The sequence below is a fragment of the Spea bombifrons genome, chromosome 5 (genome assembly GCF_027358695.1).
Source record: "Spea bombifrons isolate aSpeBom1 chromosome 5, aSpeBom1.2.pri, whole genome shotgun sequence".
NCBI lineage: Eukaryota > Metazoa > Chordata > Amphibia > Anura > Pelobatidae > Spea > Spea bombifrons.
In genome coordinates, this window is record NC_071091.1 from 17027816 (window position 1) to 17052898 (window position 25083).

Here is a 25083-nt window from a genome sequence, read left to right on the forward strand (position 1 = left end):
ACACTGATATGAATAATACCTGTATTATAATCGCTGCCTGGCCATTCCAACCAATCAGAATAGACTAGAGCTCCATGAGTGGCAGAAAAAAACACTTTTTAACGATATTTGGTTCTTCTATAATGAAAAAAAAACATCTTTAACATCTAAGTCTGCTGTATTTATATATGAGCAACTCATGTTTAGGGAGAACTCCCATCTTAAATGAGGCCATCTGTCCACCTGTCACCCAGCCCTGCGGCATCCCTTACAACTTATTTCCCTGATGATGCAATAGAAGAACAGGGACCAGCGGATGGAGAGTTATTTTCTTGAATTTAAAAAACAAATAGTTTTACATTTATACAAAATCTCCAAATTAAAATTATAGCTGCACGCAAGTAAAGGGTAAATGTGTAAGCAGATTGTGGCACCAAGACAGGCATCACAAGCCATGCACAATCCTATTCTGTACAAATATTGCACAATTTCATTGATGAGTAAATGCTGAGTGTGTAATTCCTTTTCCGTTATAAATTCATCGCTTCCGTCAGTTTTCTTTCTTCAGGGATACCATTTACCTGTGGAAAATATTAAATGATAAAGAAATACCACTTAGCTACACATTCAACATATTCACGACAGGACGCGACCCAAAAAAAAATCAAACAAGCCAGCCTTTTATATTTTTTTCTTTAAATTGTAAAGATACTTTTTCGCGTTCTAAGACATGCCGTGATGAGTTAGTATACTTGCCTCAAATCTCTGAAAGGTTGTCATACGAAATTCTCCTTTTGGTTCCAGGAAGCAGTTAACAAAGAGGAAAAGGCAATGAAAACCTTTGATTCTTAATGCACATTTCCTTCGATAGATAATTAGATAGAAGTGTGGTGGGTATTGAGCAGGGGTTACCCATCCTTTGTGGCACAGATTCAGAAATCCTTGTTCCTTCATTACCAAGTGGCCATTCCCTGAATTCTGTCAGGCAGTACTGCCAAATTTATTGCTCATGTGCATGATGTTCTTCAGTTGAGAATTTGGTTGGTCAAAGATTAGGTGGGAATCATGGGAATCAAAGCTAAAGGGTCACCAGTTTGCTATAAAGGAATCGGTAGACCAAACTAGGTTTACAGATGAGTTTATCTAAAGAACGGGACACACAAATATACTGTTCGATAAGGATAAGCTTTTAGGGCCTCATTGGCCTCTTCTGTAGATGGTATTGCTTTCCTCTGAAGGTCTGAAAATGTGACTCTACAACCTTTTCTATGTTGGTCCAATGAATGGTATCACCTTCAGCTATGGGGTATATGCAGTGCTCCTCGGATCAATATATCGATTTTCCACACACACATTGCTCATGTGCCATCTCTACAAACAGTACATCACTGACTGTGATACTGACCTGCATTCTGCTGCTGTGGTATTTGGGTCTGATGTGACGCAGTCCTACAAAAGACAATATCAGTCAAGAACCATCTAATAAGTCCAATATAAAATTTTATATATAATCAATTTGTATATTTGGCTGCTGCCCAGTCCAGAGTGCCTTAACCCTCTCAAACATTTCTCCATTTAGGCAATGAGTATAAGCCATATGAGATACCCACTTTTATTATTTTCAGGCGAGTACACTGGATTTGATACAAAACATTTTTTTTGGTTCTGTGAAAATGACTATTTAATGACTATATATATATATAGATACGTTAATGAGCATATCAAAGCTTTGTCTGGACAGCTGTGGTATACGATGTCCACAGCAGGATACAAGGTACCAAATTGAACATACCAGATGACGCTGTCTGCAAGTCTTCCAGCCCCCAAGAACTCTAAATTTAAACACAAAATGAAACGGATGGCTCAGCTTTAAATTCCCTTGGATACTTACTGTTGGGTTTGCATCAAAGGCATGCTGGTGTTGTCATAGTTGTCCATATGCATTGGCGCTACCATTTCTCCAGTCACTGGGTGGAACACGGGCAACGTTGAGAGAGGCCAGGCGATTTCCCTGTTCTTGGACATGTCACGAAGCTCCTTAGTGGATTTTTGAATAGCGCTATGGTGGACAAGTTGAATACTGCAACAAAAGAAAATGTATTAAAATGAGTATTGTTATAATAAACATGTCATGTAGAAAATGGAGCAAAGCTCACAAACAAGTCACAATTGCAAACTCACATAGTCTTAATAAGACCCTTTGTACTGTTCATTTATTAAATGTGACCAACAAAAAAGAAGGGCTATACTGAAAACTACAAGTGCACACTTACATTTTATTTTTAAAAAAGGTAACAATAAAAAAGGTTGGTTTGTTTTTTTAATAAAAAGGAGAGTAGTGTTATGATATACAGTATATATATATATATATATACAGTATATATATATATATATATATATATATAAAACATTGCTTAAACGATGCTTAATCTGTTGTTCTTAGGGGCAAGGGAGAGACAATAGTAAGCTCCGTGCCCCCTGAGGGTACATTATTTTCCCACGCCGGGAGGTACTCGTTGGCCGTGTTTGTTAAGGGATCTTGGGATCCCGCATTTACCACTTGGGACAGCAGCCACCGCCTTGATGACTTTTTAAACATAAGTTTTGAAATCTCCAAATCCTGTATTTATGTACTTCTCATTTTTACAAGCTTGTGATGTTTTTCCCTTCACATTCCATGTGTTTCCATCCACGTGGTACTGTAACTCTTACAATTCTTTTCAAAGATCAAAGATCCAGCAGCTGCCATGAACTCTGTTATCGGCCCCAGTGGAAAGTACACATGGCACCCCAGACCCTTCCATTAATCTGTACCTAATGAACATAGGCATAGTAGGGGTAGAAAAACTGCCCAAACAACTCATGAGAAATAATTATCTTCTTCTTTTGTTTTTTTGTTCAACAACACACCAAGATTACAGAACTTTCCTTTACTTACTCTGACCACGGAATACGTCCTCTTACTTATCGATGTTCCAAAACCTTTCTAGATGACCCTCAAGATGCTTCACCTAAAACAAGTGGGAACCTTGCACTTACATCTAACAATTTTACATGACAGAAACAACCAGGGCCAAGATAAACCCATCAGGGAATTACCCCAAGCATCATTTTGGGTACACTTGGATGTACTTTTAATATTCTGTTCTAAAATGGTTGGGGTACATGAGTCCTTCTTCCCCAACTTTACCTGCCATTTTTAAAATCAACAATGTATAAAAATAACCTGTAATAATATTTAACAGTAGAAAAAAAAGCTATTACAAAAACTCCTAGGCCATATACCTTTTTAATGTAACTATGTCATCACGAGAGATCTTCCGGTATTTGACCCATTGAGGAAACAAAACTCTTGCGATAAAAGCAAACATTCATTTTAATACAGACTCGCCAATATTTCCCAAGCCTGAATGTGTAAACCCTTCAGATAAAACCTGTGTGAACTAGAAGCAGCTTTCACCAAAATTAATTTGTGAGTCAATGTCGGAGTGAAACGTGAGACACATGGATGAGCCATGATTAGCTACGGTGAGGTGAGAAAGATTACGTGGCGACAGAAAATAACAGAGAGAAGACACTTACTCTGGTGTCTGCATGTTTCTCTTTTCCCTAGAAGCAAAACAAAATGTATGAATTAAATAATAGCATTGAAATTGGAAGAACTCCTTAAACTATACATGAATGATGGATGCTACGTGAACCATAAATGCTGAAACAGCTACTGATAACACAAAGCAGCGCATGTCAGCATTTACCATCATGAGCGGGATTCCGATATGTTACTCTTAGTAGATCCGAATTGTTTCTTTCCAACTAATTAAAATGCATTTTAACCTTAATATATCTTCAAAAAATATATATCTATCTATATATTTATATATCTATATATATAGATATATAGATATACATATATACATATATATATATATATATCTATATATATATATATATAGTCTTTATTTATATGTGTATATATAATATAATATTTTTGTTTTCTTATTAATATCCTACAGTAAAAAAATCCACAAGGACATAGATATGGAGTACGTATTCCTTTAGGTTGTCCTCTCTATCACTGCATTGCTTGTTATTGACTGGTAGTAAACTTATCCCACTTAGATCCCTGTTTATAAAATATACTAAAAAGCACCAGTTTCTATGCTGTTGTGCTCCTTAGTGTCTTATTTATGTGTTTTTTTTTTTCTAAACACTAATCAAGAAATCAATCTTTCTACGCTCACCTCGGAACCTATTGCTTTATATTCAACTAGAGTGTCAAAAACATATATGTTAATACTACCTGATGCTGAAAATCATATTGTGGAATAATATAAAAAATTATTCTTTACTATTGTAATGACAAAAATCCTAAACTAGAGGAAGCCAGCAGGTAACTACAATTCCCAAGATGCTCTGCAAGCCATAGACTTATATATTCATAAAGGTCCTAACTGGGAGTCAAATCGCAGGTTCGGATCTGAGTACGAGTAAGCTTTCATAAATCCCATTATAGACAAATGGAAGGATGGAAATGCAGTGACAAGATAAAAATGCTGAGAAAAGACTTTTAGACAAAGGATTAAAACACGTATTTATTGGAGACAAATGGGTGCGCACAATGGGAAAAAGGATGGTGTTTTTTTGCTACTTGCTGCTTTTCCAAATTCTATAATTCTATCGCACACATTCCAAGAAAATCACACAAGCCCACATCTAATTAGAAAAATCTGTACATTATCTTAAACTGGACTGAAATATGAAAGCTGAGTTTTGCGTCTGGTAATAGTTCTGAAGGACATGAACGGTCAACAACTAACCTGGAAACTCTACACATTACTTTCAAGATCACTGGTCAACAAAATCTTACACCAGTATTAACCATCTGAAAGGCAAGCAACGGACGAGCTGCCATTGATAAAACCTTAACATGTCCCAAAGCTGGTGAAAGGGAAAGCAAATTACAGGCAAAGCACACAAAAAAATCATCCAAACCTTTGATGGTGGTCTACAGAACCTCACAGCTCCGCCATACTGCAGCCCTCAACATCCAAAATAAAAGCGTAAAGAAAATCGCAATAACTCCCAACATTTTAATTGTAAAGTTTTATGGAAGGTATTACAATTTTCATTATCAGTTAATTTTCAGGACTCCAGGAATATGTGTGCGCCGAGGTTCCTAATATGTTCCAGCTCTGACTGGTCTTGATTACCTTGTTTTAATGCTAGCAGTTTTACGCTAGGTGTACAATACAATACGTTTTCAAGTAATCTTGAACTCTCTCTAACTATAAGTTTATTCTGAATTGTATCAGATTGCAAGCTTCCTAAAGAACTCAGGTTTTTATAATATGCCTGAACAAGAAATCTAAGTAGCCTTGAAAGCTTGCAATCTGATGCAAATTTGCTTATGTAGCCTAAATGACTGTAAACCATACTTATTTGCAACACTTCAGAGATGAAACAGGCTTTTTGAGCCATTATACGTGTTATATAAATCTAAAATCTGGAGTCAAATCCCAAATTTCATTCCAAATGTCAATTCCATAAACAACAAAAAACAAAAAAAAACATATTCACCACATATATTAAAAAAATAAATATAACTAAGCAATGCAGGGAAATAAGGAATGCAACAAAAACCTGCGCTGTATGGATTATATAAAGTTTTATACCACCGTCACATGAACAAGATAGATTTTTCATAGCCTTTAAGTTTTATTTCAATATCTTATAAAAAGTGCTATGCTGCAGCATATGGAGGTCCTGTTGTTCATATGAAACACATCTGAGTGTGTTTACTCTTGAAAAACCCAGATGTGTCTGTCTTTAAATGCACCGTTAAAAACGTAAAAGATTTTGCCAACTGTAACCATAGCAACACAGAATTGTGTTGCTCAGTGCCACTTGGCCTATCCTGTGTGTCCAATTTTTCTGCTGTATATTCGGGATAGCTGTACGCCTATCCCCTGCTTGTTTAAATCCCTTCGTTGTATTAACCACATTAGTAATAGATTGGACTTCATTGATAAATCATTGATAATATTTTGGGGATAAGTGTTAACTGGTTTCCATGTTTTCACAGAAATGATCTTCATAAATATGGTCAGGTGGATCACCTACCCTGGGAACATAGTGTCTGTCGCCCGTAGGCCGAGACTCCTGCAATGAAGCCTTTTGTAAATTTAAATTTTCTCCAGTAACTATCGTACTTTGTGTAGAACCCCACGTAAAGCCAGATGAGTTACTCACATTCCTTCTCTCCGGCAGCACATTATATATCCCAGTATTGCAAAGAGCACCAGTGCAACTGCAGAAGGTACAGCCAACGTGATGAGGAATTCTGAATAAAAGTCTCTACTTTTGAGAGTTTGGGAAGGTGGTTTGTATTCCCCGACGTCTGGTAAAATCCCCTCTCCACGTACGATTTCTTGAGGGGTCAACACTTGCTTTGTTTTGTCAACCTAATACAAAAACACAGGAACGTCATGTAAAGTGCGCAAGATGATTATTTTGGCATTTAAGCGGAAGTTACATATACTGAGGTTAGAAAAAAATCCATAAATCCATTGCTTGCAACAGTTCTGAGATATTTATATGTATTTATCCAGGAGAAGAAGAACATAAACTTGTCTTGAGATCATGCTAAGTCACTTCTGTATTACAAATCCTTTCGGCGGGAAGTCACTGTCAACTGTTAGTAAGAAAGAATTTCAAAGTCATACAGAAATATACCGTGTTCTCTTTTTGAACTTTGTTAATTGTCGAAAGCCCTTTGTTGTTGGAATTGCTTAATTCCAACAAACCAAGTGTCCTTCATAGAGCTGAGACTCAATGTATGCCTAACAATGTCTTGAGGTAGGGGCCAATTCTGTATCATGTCCAGCAACATGTTTAAGTAAACTATTAATGGCCATATATAATAATAACTTATAGCCATTATTAGTATTTTGAGCATAAAGAAAAAAGTTAACTGAAGTATTTTGAAGATGAAAATCTCATTATACATCAATATTAATGAATTCTGACAATATCAAGCTTCCATTTTGCCAGGTGTTCAAAAAGCAGATGTAACTACAATGTACAGTATTAAAGAAGCCTGCGAGGTATGGGAAATGGTACAAATGGATAGGTTATCCTGTTTTACCATGAGAGAGAACAGTTTGCCCTTAGTAGACAACCTTCAAAGTGCCATAGGGAGCGCAAAACAATGTTCACAGGGAAACATCTGATAGTGTGATGTTAATTGTATGCAACTCAAACTGTTCTATAAATGGATTAACCAATGAAAATATACCAGAAGCTACAAGGAATATTAGTTCAAGAATGTAATAAAACTTGACATTCATGCAAGTCTCCATTTTCAATGTAGAAATGGAGATTCCAAAAGAATTACCATATATTACACAGGTAAAAAGTTACTGTTTTTAAACATAAATCTAAGCATTTTTTCAAAGAAAAAGAATAAGAATTGTAGGTGGGGGTTCCATGCACAATGTATATTAAGTCTCTCACCAGTGAAATTTTGCACCAATCTATTTGGAATTGAGCTCGAAACTTCTTATCACAGGTTATTACAGGCTCCATCTCCTGGCTACATCTAAGCTGGTTTTGTGGGTTTTCAACTTCTCTTAAACAAGAGGAAAAGGGGACATCTGCCCCAACCATGACATAGACCCTATTAAAACAAAGGTTAATTACAGTAAATATAAGCATTTCAACAAACAAAAGAAAATCATTATATGTTGGGTTGATTTTCACTAGTTTTATGACAGTTTGAAAACACAACCAGACAAGGGAGCCAGGCCATTAGCTTCTTTCCCTGCAACCAAGAAATTGAACTGTTCTCCTCAACATGCATCAGACTCATGTTGCATTGATGATCATGAAACCCTAAGCATACACAACTTGAAATGACAACAAAACCCAAGTGACCAATACCTTTGGTTTCAGAAAATCTGACCAGATAAAGATAAAGTTGTAGCCTTGGTTGTATAATGATTATATATAAAGTCATGTTGGATAGTTCTTAATTTAAGGTTCTGCTGGATTGTGAGAGTATGCCATCATGTCCAGCTGTTGTGTAGTATACTCTCAATCGTTGGCTAATGCCAACATCGGCTTCCCCGATGTTAATGTTGAAGTAACCCAAACCTATGTATATGCTCCTTTGTTGATGCAATAAACTGTTTCCTCTGTCAGCTTACATGTAGTAATATTTAACTTTCAGGACATTGATGGCAATTTTCGAAAACTGTTTAATTGTTTTTCCTAACATCTTAAACTACTAGAAGGTGAAACGGGTCAATCAATTGGTGATGTCTGTTAAAATCAGCATCAAACAGCTAAGTATACCTGGGAACTTCCCAGGGTAGGCTACCTGTAGCTCTTTCTCTCCTGAGAGTGGCTTCAATAGGGTTAGGCATGTCCAAGAAAAAGGTTAGCTATATGAATGGCAGGGCTAGTCGCAATAGCTTTAAATGGGTTGGGAATGGGCACAGCTAAACAACGCTCCCCTAATGCAGGAGAAAGAGGAGAGTGACCTGTCTTCCCAGGTATGCGACTGGCTCGTTCCATAAAAAGTTTTGAATTCACAGACATTTCTGCACAACTATATGTGTAACATTTTAAAATGATAAAACACTCAAATAATCTAGGGACAGGGAAATGAATGGTTTCCATTTAAATGATCATTCTGGACCAAACGCTGATCTAGGAAAATGCTGGTTCACCCAGGTGTTGCTGAAACGGCACAGAAAACGCACAGAGAATTTTAAAAGAGAAAATCACTTTTCATTTGCAGCAAACCTTTTATGTCGCACTAAAAAGGCAGGTCAGCTTTTGTTACTTAATTACCGATGATGTACAATAATGAAATTGTATGAAAAGAAATAAGTCATGCATCTATATGTATCTTATGGGCTTATATAACTATAAATAACAACATACCAAAAACTGGGTGCAGTGGATACGTTTTGAATGGGCATGAATGTCGGTGAGTCATGTAATGAGTCTTCAGTAATAATAGGTTCTATCACATCCTGCGCTTTCATGCAACCAATTATTTAGATGCTATTAATGCATTTTATTCCAAAGAATAAAAAAGAAAATAGGTTTTCCTTTTTATAGCTAAAAAAACCCAAAGGAAGGAGGTATGGCACTGGTGAGTCAGATTGAAACCAGGATTTCTTTTTTAATGTAATATTATCACCACCAAAAAATATGTACAACAATTTATTTTCAATGTGTTTCAAGGGGTTAACACAAGCATAAAACTAGGATCCCACTGCAAGCCTCTGAAATTATGCTTTCAACGTAATGTCAAAGTAATTTCTATGTTTAAACATATATTAGCAAGATGTTTTCAACATTTTAATGTCACCAAATTATCTAAAACTGTAGCAATAACTGACGATTCTTAAAGAAGAAAAATAACCAATGAAGAATATACATTTATCTTCCAAGCATCCATCTTTAGTAGAGACTGTTTTTAATAACAACATTAGCATAAAAAAACTAATTAATGCTCAATATTTTTGCTAGTGCACCAAATAGAGGATACAATACTTTCATAATGAGGACATTCATTTATTTATTATTATTTTTTGCATTTTGGAGATCAGTAGATTTTTAGGGGGTTGAGTTCTAAATACTCTCCGTGACTGAAGTGGCAACTGGAAGCATGTATTTTATTTCTAGCATATTTCATTAATATGAGAGTATTTTAATTAAATAGTCCATCACTCTCTGGGGCATCTTAAAGAAGTAACTTAAATCTGTCCTGTTTTCCCAGTTCACAATGCGCCTCCCAAAACAGTTTTGATCTACAGCCTTTTTTTCATGGAAACTCTGAGATTTTTGTGGACTCATAACTTCCCAAACAAGGAACAATAACAACAGATCAGACTTGGGCTAACGTGCTTACCCTTCTTTCATGTCATTGATGGGAAGCGGTACCCTGCCCCCTCGATCCAGGGCAGATGTGATATTTATCGCATTTAGACGTTCTGGTTGCCATACATTTTTAACTGCTCCAAGGAAGTCTCCGAGGATTTCACTAGCCAGCATTTCTTCAACATTCATATTTCTAATGAAAAACTCAGCCTGGTACGGATGTAGAAAATCTACGTAAAGAAAACCCAAATAAAGATGTAGTAATTAGGATAAGATGCCCATCATTTTCAAATAGGCTAACATAAGATATATTATTATTATTAGAATTCTTATTTTTTGTTTTGTTTTATATAGCTCTATCATATTCCACAGCGCTGTACAGTGTGTAAATAGGATATGACAATTAGTATGTAACATAACAATTAGACTAACAGAAAAAGCGTTAACCGATGTTAGCGGGCAGTCCTGGCCATGTCCCGCAAGGGAAGGCTCCGGGTTCTGGCGGGTTAAGAGGTTAATAATGCATTTCTTCTTTCCTTCTTGATGTACTATGTTCTTAGATTTTGTACTTAGATCTCGTTATATTCTTCTTCCGGGCTGGCCCTTTATAACCTTAGATAAACCACGTCTCAGATGCCTCTCCAGCATGCCCTTGATTGCATTAAATTGTGGTCTAAGGCAGCTATCTATATGGTGGGGCTCGGTTATTCCTGAGTGTATGCTAATTTGCATATATGTTAATATTTTACTTGTTTTACAATGAGTGGGGGCCAAAGTAATGGGATGTTTTCCATTAGAGGTGTCTTTCGGGTAATAAATAGACAGCATGACCAAGGTTTGCTAGGCCTGCTGTCACCTTCAGGTGCTGCTAGATGGTCGGTGGCATCATGATAGTGTGGGAAATCGGTGGCAAAACCTTAGTACATTACTGTTTTTTGTCATTGCTGTAACAATACAATTTACATCCGAGGCAGAAATGCTTGACGTTATTGTTCCAAATATCTGAGATGCTGGCACAATAAATAGGCACCATTCTACGCCTGAAGAGAAACCTAAAAGCTAATCTACAAATGTATTAAAATATAACTTTAAATAATACCGTATATCATTTATAAATTAATGTAACATGTTCATATCTCCTGGAAATCCAGCGCACATTTCCTTCCAATTCTCCAAATTTAAGACTGCTTGTTTTTCCTTACACCTGGAGAATAACAGCAGAGGGCGCTATTCCATTTGAGACAAATATTCAGAAGCGTATAACAGTACATGTCAGATCGCCAATGGCAAAATACATGCAGATTCTGCTAAGAACATGCTGTATGTATCGTCTTTATATATATTATTCTGGAATGGCTGAAAAATGTTTGTATATTTTTTTTAGAGTACTTTATAGCAAAACATTTAAACTTTAAAAACCACAAAAACTTTTAAAAATAAAACTTTTAAAAAACTTCAAAAACACAATCTACTGCATCCTCCTTATTGGGTTCTAATGGATAAAGCACAAGATGAACTGCATTGTGCAACTTCATGTTATAAAAGTTATTAAGGTCAGCCGATGCCTTCCAATCCCAGGATCACATAGTAACTGAACTGGACACAAAAACTGATAAATATATGTTATACAAGCTTTACTGTACACGATACAAGTTGTATTGGTTTAAATGTTTATCATCTAGGGCTGACAATTTTTTGGAAAAATCATCCTGGCTTCGGTAATACTTTATTTAGGGTTTTACTGAAACAGAATTGGACAGCGTTTAAGAACCAGTTATTTTACCTGCTTTAATCCTTAATCACCGATCCATAGTCTCGCCTTAGGCTCAGAATAGCCATGTGCCTACACCATGCATGTTTAAATCTTCTCACTGTATTAGCCCCTACAGATTCTGATGGGAGGCTGTTCCACTTATCTACCACGTTACATTATTTCTAAGCCGCTGACCCTCTACTTTTAACTTATGGAATTGAGGTGTAAGACATCTCCTCCACTGAATCATAATTCCTTCCAGTAAGAAATGTGTTGTGTTATTAATTATTTGGGGTGCTTTATTCATTAAAGGCATTTACTTATTTATTATCATTTTATTACAAAAGATGTACCAGGAGTGGGGTTCGAACCCACGCGGATATACATCCATTGGATCTTAAGTCCAACGCCTTAACCACTCGGCCATCCTGGTACTCTTGGCTGTTGAGTTCTTTTTCACCAGCTAACTAGTTTTATTAGTTCGGTAGCAATCGTACTTACAGCTCAGGTGGTTGTCATACTTCCTTCCTGAAAGAGCCCCATGTCTCTTTCATTTAATTTTTTGGAGCTTTTTTTCATGAATGACATTTACTTATGGGATTATGGAACCAAAAATACTTCACTGAAAGGCCTGCCTGTTTTCTACATCATCCGTGATTGAAAAGTTTAAACTATATGATCTTCCAAATCTTTAGTTATCTTCCAAATAAGGAACTTCTTTGATCACCTAGCCATAAACCTGTAATAAAAAAAAAACTAAAAAACTTTTTTATGGGGAATTCACCCAGAAGATGGTCTGATCTCTCCTCTGGGCTAAAGGAGTAGGTGTCTTGGACCTATTCAAAAACACTAGAGTGCCTTATTCTACCCAAAATACTGTCGTCATTTTGGTTTTTTTTTTGCTGTTTGCTGGCTAATTAGAAGTTCATCACAGCTTTGTATCCATTTGTCTCCATGAGGATCAATGAAATCTCGAAAGATTGTATCTTAGAATGGGTGAAGTTGGAAATTGTTTCCCAACCTTGCTAACCATGTAACTATGATGATTTTTAATTAGCAAGATAGATAAATAACTGGTTACGGAAAATATAAATACAGTAATTAGTTTACTTACCGTATTTTTTTGGTAAGTTAATGTGCAGCGCTGCATAATATGCTGGAGCTTAATAAATAATGGATAATAATAATAACTATAGCCATTTTATACGGTGATAATGTTTATCTACTTTATCACTTTAAACCTATCTGCGAAAGACACAGATCTCCCAAATATTCACAACACAGACGCTCACCTTCCGCGGACATTATGTTAATAATTAGATTGTGCCTTGCAGTCTCAAAGGTTCTCCTGTTGTAGGCAGTTATCTATGGAGAAGACAGACATTTTTATTTAAAAAAAACAAGGTCATACAAGGTCAATACATTATATGTAAATCACTTTTTATACCCTAGTTGATTATAATTAAAAGTGCAATAATTTTAAGCAACTATGAAATGATAATGGCAAAAACACAAACAAAACAAGTAAAAATGGAAACCTCTATTTAACACTTTCAGTTGGCAGTAGGTCAGAACCTTAAAAAGAAAGAAATATACTTAAACATCAAATAATGTATCATGAAGATAAATTATTTTATCAAAGAGATTAATAATTATAATACACAATAGGTGTTCCAGGAGAAGAGTAGAGTGACTGGTGCAATGTAGATAATGAACATCAACCAGCAACTAATGTAGCTCAAAGCTTTAATTAAAGGAGAAAGAGGAAAATTCACACAGTTCAAGCCATCGGCTGTATTTCTTTGATTTTACTTGCTTATACCTAGCATCAGGTGACCAACGGAATTGTACACTGTGATACTCATGGTGAAAGAAGAACGATCAACTACTACTAAAGTACGCTGTACCCCAGCGCACAAAGCAAGGTCCATAAAGACATGGTTGGGTGCGTTTGGTGTGGAAGAACTTGACCGGCCGCACAGAGCCCAGAATGGAGATTGTGAGCCAGGCCTTCTCATCCAACATCAGCGCCTGACCTCATAAATGCTCTACTGGATGAATGAGCAAAAATTCCCACAAAAACCTTCCCAGAAGAGTGGAAGCTGCAAAGGGAGGACCAACTCCATATTAATATATATATATATATGTATGTGCATATACACAAATGATTAGTTCCATTCTTTTTTGCAAAGAGGGTTTGAGCTATATTTTGAGCAATTATAGACTGCTTTAACCCAATGCAAAGGGTGTCATGGTGCTCCTAGCGCATTACTGTGTATTACAGCTACATGGCATTAGTTACAGTTGGAGATATTGCGCTAATTTACAGTCAGATGTGTACCTATATATATATATATATATATATATATAAAATGAACAAAATGTGTTTTTTAGTTCTTTTTCTGGCAGATAAAAGGAACTGGAAACAGCACTGTTGATTTATAAAATATGACAAGGCGATAAAGGATTATTCAAATTACATGCATTGCACAGCATAATATCAGAACAATTTCAACAGATATAGGTTGAACCTGAAATTTTTTTGACCGTCGTTATCAGCACCATACCCCGCTTAGCCTGATTCCTCCAGGATTCATTGCTTCCGTTGCGCTGATGTCAGTTCTAATGTATAAGTACGCGAGGTGTTCGCTGAAGCAGTTGCATGCTCATTCATAACGCACCCATCACACAACCTGCCGGCCCTGCAGCTGTTACTGGCGGGGCAGATCTGTGCGTCCATAAACCCAGTTTGTTAGGTGCCTAATTTTCTGGGATGCCTACCTAGTAATCCTGTCCATCACTCATCAAAAAAAGGACACTATGAAAGTGTTCAATAACCCCAGTCAGGGCAGCTCAAGATGTCGCCTATCCGGTATAGAGGTAAAGGGGGCCGGATTTGCATTGAGCTCGGCCCCTCTAACAGTGTATTCTATGAACAACAGGTTAAACCACCCTGCTCACTGCACCTAGAGAAAAGCGAATTGGAACTCACTCATTCAGCCCGTCTAGATTCATATTCTGTTGTGTAGAGAAACTTTCCTTGTGATTCAAGTTTAGACTATCCTTACCACTTGGATTAGTTCGCTGTTCGATCTTTTTTTTCTAATAGTACAGGCATCAAAGGACATAACATGCTCCTGAGTGCATACTCACCCACCTATTAAGTGGCAAATGAGTGGCCTGGTTGTCAATCCTTTCGGTCGTGCTGCCTACAGATTACTAAACTTGTTCCAATGATTACACCCATTAGAGAAAAAACACGTGGGGCTCTTGGTTGGCTTTGGCAGAGGAAAACTCGCGTTTCAACTGTATTCTTTCTGTGCTAATTTTATGCTGTCTGTTTTCCATTGGACCGGATTGTACACATCGAGCATTGGTGGCCTTGCCATTGTCAGCCATGATTGTATGATATCCGTAATTGGCATAAAATGGGGTATAGCCTGCTGATTTCTGTAGTTGGTTGTTATAGGCAAATTCTGCTTTGGGTTAAAGTAGATTCCAATCATCTTGGAACACCGTAGATATTGCTTAAGATTTGGTTGATGTTTTTCGTTTGTCCGTTGTTTTTCAGGTGAAGGACAGAAGATAAATTGACCTGGATGATTGAGACATTTTATTAACGAGCCTCTAGCTTCGGCCTGACATCTGGGCTTAACAGTGCCAGTCCTTCCCGTTTATTGAGATAACAACCATACCTCAATGATGAGGTTTATGAGGTCCAAAATATTATATTGCTGGATTTTTCATGCCTCACATTCGATTCTGTACCGTAGGATCAGTCTGATGTACTGAGAAGGATTGTGAACGCTAGAACAACATGAGCATCCAACAATTGTTCAAGCAGGTTTTATAGTATTTTCAGCAATTTACCAAAGGCATATAATCCATTTCAAAACATTTGCAGAACTATACAAAATTGTTTTTAATAATAATACAAAATGGAAAACCCTACCTCGATAACTGTGGGCTTCCCCACACTTTCAAATGTTGGTGATCCATACAGTACACCATCGCTGTACGGTGTCCGTTGAATGTATCGCAGCCATCCTGGTCTATCAGGGTAACCCATTAAATTTGTATTAAATGTTATGGGATCATTACTAAGTTCACCTAAACAGGAAACACAATATTAAATACTGTACAAAATATGGAATGTTCTAAAATACTAGAAACATTTAGAATTGTATCGTAGAATGTCCTGCTCTGCATAGTGGGACTTGTAGTCTGATGATCGACAAAAGGTTTTCCCTTTCACCCAGACACCCAGAGTCTTCTCCTTACTATAACTGCTGGTGTAGCCATATTAACATATTCTTGGACTCTTGGAAGGGGCTCCACATCTACACTTTTCTAAATGATTATTATATTAGGATTACAGCTACATCTATAAATCAGTTCGGCACACAATAAAGGTAATTGCTGGAACAGAATTACCCAGTATATTTTTGGTTTAATTTTTTTAGAGATATTATGTGCTAAAAAGCCCCCAATATTAAAACTTTTAATGATCTCGTACATTGTTCTTCAAGTACTATACACAAGATAAAAATGTTATGTGCTGTGGAATCTCATGGCGCTATAAAAAAGAATAAATAATAATAATAATGTAAAACGAACATTATAGACAATCAAAAGGACAGTATTAATCATTTTTAACATCATACAATTGTGTACTTTGCCCTTATTGTAATGTAATACAAAGGGAACAGAAGTTTATGCTCTTGTGCTATATGTTTTCATGTTAGTATACATGAGTGTCAGGGCATGTGTACTATATCACCAAATCACATGGCTGGTGGAGAATAACAAAATATATAATTACATTGCAAAAAACACGTCTAACGGAAGGCTAACAGGCAACATGTAAACTACTACTTCACCAAAAGGGCAGTACATGCTATGGCCAGCCTTCCGTTAGAAGTGGTAAAGGCCAATGTCCTTCTAGGGATATACACAAGGCAATCCGGAAATGTGTTGAAGTTAAGTTGCGCTTCATGATGTCCATTCAACAACCTATAGTTTAGTTCCTTAAATTATGAGAATGAAGAAAATGATTGGAACAAAATACACAATATAATGATCTTAAAATAAATAAAACAATAGTATTTTCTGAGAATGATGATTTCAATGGTGCTATAATATCATCCATCCAAATTCCAGTCATTTGGTCAGTTATATCTTACTCTAGGGGACTTGATCTAATATATGGCTCCATTTATCAATAAAAATCTATAACAAAATGATGGAAACTTTGCTATTGATAATTAAACATGTAAATGGTGACATATTAGCACCAGGGATATCAACATTTTACTGGATCGCAGTGATATCTAATGCGTTAACACAATAAAGAAGCAGCCCCTCTACACAAAGTATGCATGACCCCCTTATTTACAGTTTTGCAATAGAAGTTTGATCACAAATAAAGTCTGAAAACAATGAGACGCATTGTTGAGGATCATGTAGGTTGCCCCAGACAGAGGGACCGCTTCTTGTATGAATTAAATAACATTTTTCATATTTTAAAAATCCCATACCCGGCTTTGGATAAGGAGGGAATTCCCCCTTATAGTATTCCCTCTCCAGCACATGAACAAAAAGGACTCCCGAGGAAGGATAGACGTTCCGATCGGAGTGGACCTTGGACAGAATAGTGTACACTGAAAGCAGAAGGAAGAGAACAGACAGAAAAGCTACGGTCAGACATGCCTGTGACCTCTAACTGCACAAAGCGTGCCTTCGATCCAAGTAATGGGGAGAAAGCATTGCATTCTGGTTAAAAACAGCTGTGCGGTTAATACAGAGATTTTTTCCTGCAGCTCAGTGTTGTGTTTCTTGGGGATGAATGTATTGAGGTTATGATGCATGAATGATGTATAAAATGCTGATACTTAACAATTATTTATTATTGCTATTCGTCTACATTCTGTCTGTAATACCTGGTATTTTTCTATATATTGTAGATGATTTAAATATATATAAACATAAAAATACTTAGTAATATGAAAGTACAATTTTTTCAACCAAAAATGAAGCAAATAAAGATCCATCTCAATTAATTCAGTGCATCCATTAGGCTGATGCAGCATTCATATCTAAAGACCTCATAACCACTGACATGTCCAAGACACTCTGGGTTCAACAGTAGCGATGGCGGCCATCAGTTTACATTTAAGCAGTCAAAGGGAAAGTCATGTAAAACTCTCGGAAGGAAACTGAAACCCAGCATCTTTTACCCGTATTTATTGCTCAGATAGGGACAGTGACAAAAACACAGATTATTTTACTGATCCCTGGAAAAAAAAGATCTGGGTATTACTGTCGCTCTATGCTAGCTGTTGGTTGTACGAGTGGCTGCATGTCATGGAAAATACCCATGTGAATCTATTGAACTATTAAATTATTGCCATCACAAATTTTATACTGCACTGATTTATTAAAACTACATATATCTCGTGTTTTTCCATTGGCAATCAGTGTAATTGTTTTATAGATATTTTGTTCACCCCAAGAAAGAACAAAGTCTCTCCAGCAATACAATGTTGTCTATTGTGTTCATTTATTAACTTCCATTTGACTTCATCCCCCGCAGCTTTTCTCTAAGTGACAGAGAAATCCCCGATTCTGAGTTGATCGTATATACCGGTAGATGTCCTTTTATTGCACATGATAATATTTTACTGGATTTTGCTCTATAAAAAGAATACCTTTCAATATAAAAAAAATACAAAACATTTTAGTTCTTCTTAGGAAACTATAAAGGGCAACTTTTCAGTATAAGCTTGTTTATGACAGACACATTATTTTCGCGTGTAGACGAAGACAATGCAACTCGCTGATATTCCAGAAGTTACCACATGACAGGCCATATTCTTGGCAGTAAACTTGTGACTAAGGGAACAATGGGCCCTTTTTACTAAAGCGCATAAAAATGTAGGTTATTAATAAACCAAAGAGGCAATTTTACACACTAAGGGGTTTATTCACTAAAGAATAAGTTGAAGGTGAGATGGAATATTTTATCTCATCAAATTAAGGATCTCTGGGGAGGTCTTCCTGGAGCAATGGTCAAGTTGGCCCTAGAAAAATCAGTTAATTATTTACGATAAAATGTTAAGGTTCCCCACAAATCCTCATAAAACATTCATATATATAAACATCTAAAATATAATCTGCATTGTCATTCAGATATACAGTATCTGATTCTTTTTGGGGATGCTGATTTAATCTGTAAGAAATCAGCAAACTTCTTGGTGCTGTTCCCTCCTGTCTCTTCTAAAACCCATGCTTCATGGTAGTCAGATTTGGGGGGGGGGGATGTTTCTCCGCAGAGGTTGTCTACTTATGACATTTACGTATTGACTCATAGTAGGTCCATTCATGCGTTGGGATGCCATAAACAGATATTTGTGGACCACAGGAGTTATCCCAAAAGGGGACAAAATTGCAATAGTTTAACACCAAAATATCATATCACAGCTCTACTAAGTACTACAAACAAAATAAACGCACAGCCTCCAGGACTCTCTGTGCGTCTTCTTATTGATCAGTGTACTAAGAACAGTCAAGTGGTTCAAGAATAGGAAGGTCAGGTAGAAGGGTTGAACTTGATGGACTTAGGTCTTTTTTCAACCTTACGACCCATGTAACTTTGAACTATGTAACTATGTGTTTTGTATTGTTTTTGTATATTTTAGGTTTCTACAAAAATGCACCAAACCAACGCCACATATAATCACCCTAGTATAAGAAATGTGTTGAATAAGGGTTCAAATGACCTTATAAATGCTGGAGTATGCGAGTAAACAGTCCAGATAGGGAACGTTAGCTTATTGATTCTAAGGTTAAATGCAAAGCAGATTCTGAAAAAAATCAGAATATCTACAAATTAGAGCAGGTTTCACAGCGTGTGGACACTCGGCTTTTGTTGGACTATAAATCTGGTCACTGACCATAAATCAGGACATACAGTACAAAAGGTAGAGAGCAAAACTGCACATGCTGCATGCACAGAGAAAGCCACCGATAACAGAAAAATAAATGGAAGGTCAGAGTTTGCCCAACCATGAGTTAGAGACCAATTAGAGTTGAGTACTTAAAGGCACATAAATATTATAACGAACTCAAAGTCAGTTCAAGCAGTACTTACCTTCTTTAGTCTGTCAATAAGTTAGACGGAACAGGTTTTAAAAACAGCAAAAGGTAAATTAAAAAAATAATGGGTCCCCCGTGTGATCTAAACTCACCATCTCTCTGCACAGCAGGGTTTAGTCTGCTGATAATATGGAGGTTGACCCGCTTAGTCTTCCAATAAACTGATTCATTTTTGCCATCGGCACAGCTTAGCAAAATAGCTTTCCAGAATAAAAGAAATAAAGTCGGATTAACATAGAGATTGGTGATCAACCCTTTCAATCCCGAATCAAATAATAGCACAGATGGTATATGGAGTATTCCGCGCAAAATAACAACAAAAGAAGACAAGAAGTTCAATGTAATGGAGATAGCTTGCTGCAGGTCGGGCTAGATTTTGTGTCTCTATAATCAGCCAAAGTATTGTCACCTGCATCAGCCCATGAGGAGGGAAAGCACCGGTGCCAAGAATCTACTAAAGTCCCCTCAGTTTATGAGTAAGTGCCAATTTGGGGCACAAAACATGGTAAGCCTTTTTCATTGGCCCTTTAATAAAGAACTTCTTCCTACATTCTATTTCCATGTGCAAGATTTTTGTTCTTTCTGTGTTTCAACAACCCAGCGGCATTGCTTCTCCATGTGATGTCAGCCATGTGCACGACCTCAATCCTGCCCAAGCCACCAAGGTACCAACCTTACCAACCCTACTTATGGCTTTTTAAATACAACAAAATGGTTGCCTTTTTTTCTCTGTAACTTTTTGTTCCAAGTAATCTATGCCTGAGTTTTTTTTACTTTTTAATTAGCTTTTAACATACAATATAGCCCTTTCGCCCATTCTGCTGCACCAAAAATGCCCAGTCCACCACTGGTTACCTCTCAGTTCCCCATTCTCTGGTGCATTAGTCTTTCACTCAGGGCCCTTTGGACAAGGACATCTGTGCTTGTGTTAGGGTATTAAAGTCACATTTGTCAAATAGATACTACTGTCTGACCCACATTTATGCAATAGAATATGTGAAACAATTTCTTATTTTGTAGGATAACTTTTTATAAAGTGTTTTTTTTTTTTTTTGCTTTAATAATTCTCCAGTGACATTTGCTCCAAATGGCTGGGATCATAAAAAATTGGCTTGGAAGTGAAGAGTTCCACCTACAGAATGTTGAACGTTCTTAGATCTTTTCAATGCAGAATAAGCCCAGCTCTGGCTCATGCAAGTGAATCTTAATCTTCAGCTGCAGGGACTAGCAACAGTGAACAAGTTGGCTGGCGCTCTAAGTTATATGAGTATGCCCGGTAACTTTCTATGCCAGAAAGAGGAGAGCTTCGAGAGCAGGTTTTTTTTATTACTTTGAGCAATTCAGTGTGATAAAGTAGAACCTTTTGGACCTTTTTTGGAATCTTTTGGGGCCCTTCTTCTTCAGATAGAGATCTCAGAAGAGACCTCTGAGGTCACAAAAGCTTACATAACTTTACGTCTTTATTCGATATTGGCCAAATAAATGGTATCACTTTCATTCTAGGATACACACCTATGCTCCGACATTCATTCTCCGCCGTGCCAAAATTCCTATCCTGGGTGCAGCCAGAATAAAGAAAGGCTAAAAGGTTTTAAACTGGAAACTGTTATTTGTTTGTTTATTTGGTTTTGTTTGTATTTTGCAGTTGATATTCCTCTCTATGCACTATTCACATTTTCTCAATACAAGTTGAGACCTTCAGAAATGGTTCCTAGTTTCTAGACTAAACTACACTTTAGAACTAGGCTTGAAAAGTATCTGATTCACTATAAAATCTCTTTCATTATGGGTACCCATAGATAAAATGCATGTTTAATTCAGAGAGAGAGGCATAGGGACGTTTATTTGAATATTTCAAACAAGTGTAAATGTTGGAACAAGAGGTTTAGATGTAATGCAAGAGGTTAATGTACTTTGGTGAAAGGGTGGTAGATAAGTGGAACAGCCTCCCAGCAGCACTGGCAGACATTAAAGAGAATTTCATTAAAATTGCAGGAAAACATTATCTGTACGTTACGTTTTTGTGTATTTGCTTATAATATTCACCCTCTTACTTTCCATGGAAATATAGTGTCCATATATGTAGGACTGGATTAAGATAGGATGGGGTTTATGGGTGGAATTATTGAGTCTATGTAGAATCAGAGGCAGCTTTTCAGTAAATTGGACTGTGAGTTTGCCAGAGGCGTAACGGGATAATTTACCAGTTATGGCTTTTGGGAAGTCCAGCCTGAGCACTGGAATAGATTAAAGAAATTATATGACATTAATATGGTTTAACTGGAATGTATTTTTTAGGTGGGGCTCTAAAATCTAGGCTAACTAAAATATATGTGACTATATAATAATACGAAACATACACTAAATACAGTACATACCGTATTTTTGTTTAGAAAAAGTCCAGCTCAAGATTAAATATAGGAGCCCCACTTCTTACGATGTCATTAACCCCTTAAGGACAATGGGCAGTCCCTAAACCCATTGAAAACAATGCATTAGGGGTTAATTCTTTTAACAGTCCAAATGCACAAAGGGAATTAATAAAAGTTATATTTTAGCACATTAACTCTTTCCTGCTCAGTCATCTTACTAATATTTGTATAGCTGGTGGCTCTGTGACTCAGGATCCCCGAATGGGACCAAAATAAGATTTTAAGCAATAACCATCTTCTTATAAGAAAGACCAGCACTGGAACAGGGTGTTGCCAGGTTTAACTGTTATAGAGACAGTCCAAAGAGATGTACCTGGGATGACATATAGCCAACTAACCCGGCAGTATGGTAGCCTCCAAACACGAAGTCATGAATCCAACACTCTGTATATGCCGACAATGCCCTATAATGATTATTCAACTTGAGTCAATCACACTTACCAAACCAATACATTCTAACACATGATGGCTACTGTAACATGCCAGACCCTATATCAGCCTGCCTAGTGACATTTCAAAGGGCCAACAATGGGACCAATTTGATACATGCTTTGTACGCGGCTTTATGATACGTTGGTAGCTATTAATACAGATGATATATAAATTATTTCTAGCACAATGAATGTATTATTTACACTATTAAGCGTATAAACACATTTTCTTTTAGGGAGTGTGATACGCTCAACGTTCTGAGCTCTTAGAAAAGCGAGGCATCAACGCATCATCGAGCCAAATCTGTCACATAAATAACGTGCTTTGCCTTTGCTAATGCCTTTCTAAATAAGGCTTTGGGCTTCACAGTGTGATCGCTCCGATCTTTTTGTTTATAACAATATATCGACGGCAAAGGGAGTAATGCAGGTCTAAGCTATTACAGCCATTAAAGAGCGTTTTACGCAGAAACATCAGGTATTTCGAAACCAGGGACAGGCACTTGGCTTATTTATTTATCTAAAGATTATATGCAACATATACACCAGGCTGTTAACTGTATACACAAAGATAAATAAAAAATAAATATAACAATAAAATATTGTTTCAGGGTTTTTTTCATACAATCTACCATTGCAATAAATGTTTATTTATTATTAAGGTTCTTATTGTGGTTCTTATTGTGGTATTACACAGTGTTTGTTAAGTAATGTACACACACTAAGCATTATGCATGATTATGTGGCTGAGAGGGGGTTGCCTGCTCATACAGATGTGCTCCCTGGATGGCAGGGTCTTGCAGCCAACATCTGGCCAGATCCCCCCTGACTGTGCACCCCCTACTAATGCACACAGCATCATGATGTCTTCCATTCTGCCAGCAGGGCATTGCTGGGGCTGTGTTGTTGCAGAGAGGCAGAGCCTGCGTGCGTGTATCTGTGTGTGTATATGTGTATATATATATATATATATATATATATATTTGTGTGTGTGAGTGTGTGTGTTTGTGTATATATATATATATATATATATATATATATGTGTGTGAGTGAGTGAGTGTGTGTTTGTGTGCAGCTGCAGAGCAGTTAAAGGGCACACGAACCTGTGAGCAGCAGGGTGCTGGTGGTCAGAGCTGCAGGGCTCATGCCCGACACTGTCTCCATCACTGCCCGCAGCATTCTTCTTTTATCCTCCCGTATTCGACTTGTGACAGGCAGTCAACCAGCAATCAGCATCTCCTCCTCTTCCTCTCCCCTCCCCTCTGTCTCCATCCCTCCTTCCTCCACCTCCCTCACTACTATTCTCCCTCCTTTATCTCATTTCTCCACTGGCATAAGCACTGACTGAATGTGGGGCAAGCTACAAAGATCTGAGCCCCTCTCTCCCTGGATCGCTGATCTTTTTGGGAGAGACATACAAATTAGAACAGAAGCCCCGTTGACAGGGTGGAGTATGTGTTAGCATTCTAGCTCTTCTGATGGTAACTGTTTCTAGACTAAGCTTTGAGTGGCATTGTGTCACCCTGGTACTCAGCAGGAGAGGGCTAGTAACCTTTACAGAGGGTCCACCATTTTTCCCTCTTAGTCACATTTGGCAGACAGGTTTAGTGCTCAATATCAATTCTTTTTCAAAATACATTCACCGCTTTGGACTGCAGAGAGTATAAAAAGGACCCGGTCAGGTTGTGGAAAGTCCTTGTGACTCTTGATGCCCCCTGGTGGCTGTATCTGGAATCACATATTGAACACACCGATGGAAATAAGTATTCTGTAAGTGGCCCAAAATGTTAAACTATTTGCAGCCACAGGCAAACACCTCTGTCCCTTCTTTCCAGCCATTTACTGATACTCAGCATGAGGTGAGAGGAAGTAAAATATGTGAAATTAATTGTCCAATCGTTTTTTTAAATTATAAGTTTCTGTATATTTTTACTTTAACACACCAAAATACAAGTATGTGAGATATCCACTTACTAAGGTGTAATACATTCATTTATGCCTAATTATGAAGTTGTAACAGACTGAGTTTATAATCTAGAAAGAGGGCGGATCTCATAGATCACTAGGACCCTGTGTAACTGCTTATGCTTATGCTCCACCCAGGGCCACCCTTAATATTGATTGGACCCTGGGCAAGCAATTTCTTGCCTTTGCCCATTATTCCTGGTATGAAGCGTTAGACCTTAATCAGTCCTTGGTCTTGTATTAGATTCAGGATAGCTTTATGTCTGTCCATTGGTTACACTGCCTTATGACTATAATAAAAGAGTGAATATAAGATTACCGTTCAGCGTTATATTGTTTTGCTCGACAATAACAAATCCTATCACTCACAACTGTAAAATGTACTGAGAACGGGAATCTCGACTTATGAGTTACATGGCAGCTGCTTACAGTACTGGAATTTCAGATTTCAGAAACTCATGCTTCTGAGTTTACGCTA

At 37.1% G+C, this 25083-nt stretch overlaps 1 protein-coding gene and 1 non-coding gene across 7 annotated transcripts; both read right to left on the reverse strand.

Annotated features, from left to right (window-relative positions):
• SGCE (sarcoglycan epsilon) lies at positions 1-23881 on the reverse strand. Of its 6 annotated transcripts, XM_053468418.1 has the most exons (12): positions 23744-23881; positions 19870-19977; positions 17161-17283; positions 15576-15733; positions 12916-12988; positions 9902-10100; positions 7492-7654; positions 6229-6440; positions 3562-3588; positions 1871-2059; positions 1385-1428; positions 594-770 (listed from the first exon to the last, which is right to left on the reverse strand). In XM_053468418.1, the coding sequence occupies exons 1-12, from the start codon at positions 23817-23819 to the stop codon at positions 703-705; spliced, it is 1440 nt and encodes a 479-aa protein (XP_053324393.1). In that variant the 5' UTR covers positions 23820-23881; the 3' UTR covers positions 594-702. The 6 variants fall into 6 exon arrangements, with proteins under 6 accessions (XP_053324391.1, XP_053324389.1, XP_053324388.1 ...); XM_053468416.1 differs by lacking the exons at positions 594-770; positions 19870-19977 and adding an exon at positions 1-560 and having other exon boundaries at positions 23744-23847; XM_053468414.1 differs by lacking the exon at positions 17161-17283 and having other exon boundaries at positions 503-770.
• Positions 11974-12056, reverse strand: TRNAL-UAA (transfer RNA leucine (anticodon UAA)). The gene has a single exon. It is a non-coding gene; the product is annotated as a tRNA-Leu (tRNA).
• Positions 23882-25083: the final 1202 nt, after the last annotated feature.